We start from the raw sequence: 5,719 nt of genomic DNA on the forward strand, positions 1-5,719 counted from the left end.
GTGGGCGTGACGTGGTGTGTATCGACTGAAGGAACTTCTCCGTGACCTTTTTTTCCTCGACATTTATTTTTGCTGACACAAAAACAAGAGAAAGTTAATGAAGAAAGAAAGAATTCAAAGAGGAACTCACAGAGACGGTTGTCAAGGAAACCAAACATCAAAGGAGGTAAGATCTGGGACCATCATCACCTCTGCGTGTGTGTGTGTGTGTGTGTGAGTGTGGTAATTGCCCCGGGTGGTATAAAACACACTTAGTGTAGACATACCAAGACGTTCCCAGCTGAGCCTCTGATCTGACCTAGTGTCACACACACACACACACACACACACACGCAGCGACAAAGACGAGTCGCCTGAGGAAATCACACACACACACATCTGTTCGACTCACGTCACACACTTTGTCAGCAAACATACTGTACACACACACGCAGTGAAGGTGAATGAGTAAATGGAGCGCTAATGGAGGACTCCACGCACGCACACACGTGTAAAAGCATGGTCGCACAGACAGTACAGCCCCCCCCCTCTTGCCCCCCCNATGGTTGAGTCTAACGACGTGGAAGTCGTTGTTTATTCAAAGAGAGAGAAAAAGAAATTCATCTAACGACGATCTCCACCGGTTCACATTATTTCCCATCGCCGTCGTTGACATTTATTTAATTTACAGCGACGTAATTGGCCGACGTTAGAAGAATCTTTACAAACGATGGATTTCTGTGGTGGTGTGGAGGTCAGTGATTAATCACCAGCACGACAGCATCAGGCTACTTGGCCCGTGACAAATACAGCCAGAGAATCCTGGTGAATCCTGGTGAATCCTGGTGAATCCTGGTGAATCCTGGTGAATCCTGGTGAATCCTGGTGTAGAGTTGAGCGGCGGCTGCTAACGGATGAGCCGCGACTCAAACTGGAGGAGAGAGAAGGAGAAGCTCTGCAGCAGCTCGGAGCGAGGCGACTGCACGGAGCGGATAATTGGAGCAACAGCAGAGATGTCAAAGGCAGTGAGGAAGAATCTTTGAGGAAGTTTTCAGAGTGTATTTGATAAATATCTCGTCATTGTTATTCTTTATTTCTGACGGCTGCCAAATCGTCCACACTGTACATCCAGGCTTTTAACTGCTTTTGTTTTCCTTTGTCTGTTTGATGTGAAAATGATGAAAGGATTCACTGACTGATTTTTTTAACTGACGACGTCACTCACTCTGAACCGTAACGACGTATTTGAGACTCAAACCTGGTTGAAGTGGAAACAGAACCTGGTTGACCTGGCCTGCCTGAGGTCCAGACCTGTGTTTACTAAAATTGAAATCAAAACGTATTTCAATTCATTCCTAGTTTCACGTTTACGTTGACTGACTAAATTAACAACAAAAACAGTGCCGTTACTTCAAGGTTCTGTAAAAACCATCTGTAGCAGGAAGGACTTTTCACATGGAGCCACGAACGGCAGGAGCAGAATTTAGAACCAGTGGAGAAAAGTCCAGTGTCAGAGGAGCAACAAAGAAGGAGCTGTGGCGTCCTGGATGGATTGTGATTATTTATCTTTGGCTCCAGAACAGAATATTTTATGAGGCTATTTTGGTCCAGATGGAAGATGAAAGATAAAAATGACAAGAAAATTGGAGGAAGCCAGAAAAACCAGTGTCTAAATTCACAGGAGAGAGAGCGTCAACATTTAAATCAAAGGAGGAAATGTCACACGTTGAAAGGCTAATTGAAAAGCTAATTAGTGCCAAATATAAACTAATTTATGGACGTGAGACCTAATGTAGCAGCCATTTAATTTAACAGGACGTGACCTGTGTTTGATCCACAGCTGTTTGTGTTTGATCAGTGAAAAACACAGGTTTGTTCCATCGTTACAGTGCCACCTAGGTGTTTCCACTGGAATAACAACTAAAATGTGTTGTTTGGAAAAAAAAAGAAAAATAATTTGAACCTGTTTCACATTTTTGTTAAAACTTGTAATAAATAATGTATTTTATAATTATAATAAAATATTTTATTTTACTAGAAAAAGGATAAAATATTACTTCAAATGTTGAGATTAAAATGTTACGATGCCACACAAACACAAACACACACAAACAAACACACACACACAGACATTTTCTCCCCTGAAAATGTAAAAAGATGTAAAAAAAAGTCAAAGTAAAGTAATAAAATGTACTGCCTTAAAAAGACAGGACAGGAAAATGCTGCTCCTTTATCCACCTCTAGGGGGGGCTGTTGATGAGTTTCATCTTTTTTTTTATTTATATTTTTGAATGTTGTCAAAGTTCAGTAAAAGTCCACAACCATTAGATTTGGTTGTTATTATTTTTCCCTCCTGGTTCTTAAACGGAGCAGCGTTCTCCGACTGTAGCGCAGCGGCCCAGCGTCGGAGTCGGGTCTAATGGACCAACAGACAATGAGTCATTATTATATAACGTCCAGATGAGTGGGCCGGCTCTGGCTGTTTGTAGAACAAAAGGGTAAAAGGCTCTGAGCGACACCTGATGGACGGCGAGAGGAGTGCGACTGTACAGAGCGGTCGATTGACAGATTACAGGGTGTGAGATGAAGAAACAGCACCCCCTCTGTCCAACTGACATGTCGTTCCACCTGTGGACAAATGACCGTCTGTCCTCCAGCCCGCTAATGCTGCCGTTCAGCAGCAGTCAGCGGGGGGGGGGACTCCATCAGTGTGTGTGTGTGTGTGTGTGAGTACTCACTCTTTGACGTGTTTGCGACAGGGCACTGAGTTCCTCATGCAGGTGCCGGTGAGGATGTCCACGTTGTCCACGATGACGAACGGCTTCTCCTCCAGGGTGACGATGGAGAGGTGGTTTTCGTCGGCGTCCTCGTCTCCGTGCGAGTTATACCGCGGCCACACGGGGAACATGAGCGACAGCGTGCCGTTTTCCCAGCGGCCCATCTGCCACAGCGGGACAAAAGGACGAGCGCGGTTTAATTCAGTGATCTCAACTTCCTGGCTTCTCGTCAGAGACGTGTCTTCACGTTACCTTCTCCCACTTCCTTTCACTGTTCAGGACAATGACGACCAGTTTGGGGTTGGCCTGGTAACCGTCGGGAGTGAAGGACAGGTCGCGACCCTCGTTCCAAACGTGCATCATGTGTCTGTAACACAGCAGGAAGTGGACGAGAAACAACAGTTTAAGTTTCCTCTTCAAATCAATGCCGTCTTCACCCACTGAGCGCGTGTGCGTGTGTGTGTGTGTGTGCGCACACATTTATCTGTGTGTAGGCGGGGGGAGAGTCAGAGGCCACATCTCTCGCTCGTCAACATTCGGCATCGATTTTTCCACAGATATTCGGCAGAAAGACAAACCCCTGGTGCAGCGCGGCTGCCCTCACCCTCTTACTCACCCGCGCGCACACACACACACTCACACACACTCACACACCCTCAGTGAAACGTTTACCCACTCGCCAGAGTGGAGCAGCAGAGAGGAGTAAATGAATCAGAATCACACGCAGCCGTGGAACATCCTTCCAGAATGTGAGAAGTCTGAAGGAAGAATCTGTTTGGGAAACAGAAACACTTTGGTCTTCAAGGATTATGTCGTGTTTGAAGAGAGAATGTTTATCTCTGTTTGACCTTTGAAGTTCACAGCCTGACGTCGACTTACAACTGAAACACAACCGGAAAAAACATGTTTCTGAACTTCACAGGAGTCGCAGGGGTCGGACTGTAGGGACGGACGGACGGACGGACGGATGGGTGGGAAGAGTGATTGATTGATTGATTGATTGAGTGATTGATTGATTGATTGACTGATTGATTGATTGATCAGACAGTTATCTAACAGGACACTGGATGGACGTCTCACAGTAAACACTCAGATGTTCATGAGGTCATGAGGTCATGAGGTCATGCTGGGCTGTGATGGATTGATACATAAACTCCATCACTGTGACAGGAAGTCAACGTGCAGGAGGTTAATGTAGTGCTGTTCTCCGTTCGACCTGTAGGAGAACATAAGAATCATTAGCCTCAGACTCTAACAGGTGGGCTTTTATGTCTTCTCGTCAGCAGGGGGCGTGGCAGAATAAATCAATAAATAAAATGGCAGTAACTGGTGAGAGTCTGTTTCTCTCCACACACAGATCTGCTGTGGTTGAAGATAAATCAGAAACTTAAAGGACAGTTCCAAATTAAACGCTAAGATCAGGTCAAACGCCGCGGTGGCCGACGCCCGTCTCTACAGTAAATATGAACTCCGCTGCTGCCGCTCCGTGGAGCGCTGTTCCGGCAACTGATCGACTCAGATTTCCATCGTGCGAACGCTCACGCGGTGACGAGGCTCTGATTGGACCAGAGGAATCTGTTCAGAGTGACAATACAACAACCGGTGCTGGTGTCGAGTCCAGAAGAACCACAGACCAGAGATCAATGAAGAATGAATCACAATTAAAGTGATTCATTCTTCATTAAAAGTTCACGGAAACTCACGGTTTTTTATCTTAAATCATAAACTTTTTAATGGTCGTCATAAACACGGTGTTGTGTCTCATTTTTTAAAAAGGACAAACAGAACAAAGACGTTGAAGCTGCTGACTGTGTTTACACACACACACACACGATCACACGGGGTAAATGAGAGGACCTTATTACCACAGCCATGTAAAGCGGGGCAGGTCTGGAGGTTCAGTTCTTTGTCGTTCAGTAAAGGAAGAAAATAATGAGCTGTTGTTTGAGTTTAACCCTTCGCTGCCTGGACGTCCGTCTTCAAACCTTCATCAATGTCTTTACAAAGACAGGAATACATGTACAAACACACACACACACACACCTGCGCAGGGCACTTGGCGGGAGCTTGCCCGGGCTCCGGTCCGACGGCGTGCTGTAACAGCTGCTCTGGGCCTCCGGCAGCTCGCCCTTCTCTCGCAGCATGGATGTGGCGGCGGAGGAGACGATGCTCACGCCGTCTCGTACCCTCGTGTCCAGCGGGTATTCCCAGTCGTCATAGGACACGGAAATCATTCCCAGGGGAAAGATCTGAGAGCAGAGAAGAAGAAACGACAGACGGTGGATTACACCGCTGCGTTGGTGCTGCTCCCGGTGGCTGCCTGGAGCCATTACAGGCCGGGGATCAATAAAGTGGACGTATCTGTTATCAATGAACACATGAAGAGCAGCGGTTTATTTGTTCTGTTTCTATTAACTAGGATCTTAGTCTAGTTAGTCTTAGTCTTAGTCTAATTAAAAAAAATCCTGATATCGTGACTCAGTTCATGGAGGGAAATAAATGGGATTTAAAACACGGCAGGGAAAAAAAGTTCTCACCTCTGCACAAATATTTGGAGACGTTTTTACTGTCAATTATTAATAAAAACACAGTGGGGGGGGGGCTCAGAGAAGTTGGTTAATGAAGCCTGTGGGTGTTCTGGTCTCCCTGTTCCTCAGTGATGTCACAGTGATGTCACAGTGATGTCACAGTGATGTCACAGTGGACGTGTTGCTCTGTGGATCCACCACAATAAAAACAACGCTGCGGTGTGAAATTCTGATTTAATCAGACGGCCGTGTGGTCGTTCAGCGTTCCCTCACCGACCATCGCTGATTCATGGAAACAGAGGAGGTGAACAGCATTCTGGGAAAAATAAAAGGCAATAAACTGGGAGGAGGAACATCAACCGGATTCAAAGTGGTTTTTATCTGTTAGGAAATCCTTCAGTAACCAGAGCGAGGGTTTAACGCTGGTTAGTCCTC

General features: G+C 46.1%; 1 protein-coding gene across 1 annotated transcript in view; it reads right to left on the reverse strand.

Annotated features, from left to right (window-relative positions):
* grin2ab (glutamate receptor, ionotropic, N-methyl D-aspartate 2A, b) overlaps positions 1 to 5,719 on the reverse strand; it is a 59,233-nt gene that overhangs the window by 12,301 nt on the left and 41,213 nt on the right. Inside the window, exons 8-10 of the mRNA XM_025058460.1 lie at positions 4,800 to 5,012; positions 3,009 to 3,123; positions 2,718 to 2,920 (exon numbers count right to left, since the gene is read on the reverse strand). Of these exons, the coding sequence (XP_024914228.1) occupies positions 2,718 to 2,920; positions 3,009 to 3,123; positions 4,800 to 5,012 (531 nt within the window). The remainder of the gene's footprint in view (positions 1 to 2,717; positions 2,921 to 3,008; positions 3,124 to 4,799; positions 5,013 to 5,719) is intronic.

The sequence above is a fragment of the Cynoglossus semilaevis genome, chromosome 9 (assembly GCF_000523025.1).
Source record: "Cynoglossus semilaevis isolate Cse_v1.0 chromosome 9, Cse_v1.0, whole genome shotgun sequence".
Taxonomy (NCBI): domain Eukaryota; kingdom Metazoa; phylum Chordata; class Actinopteri; order Pleuronectiformes; family Cynoglossidae; genus Cynoglossus; species Cynoglossus semilaevis.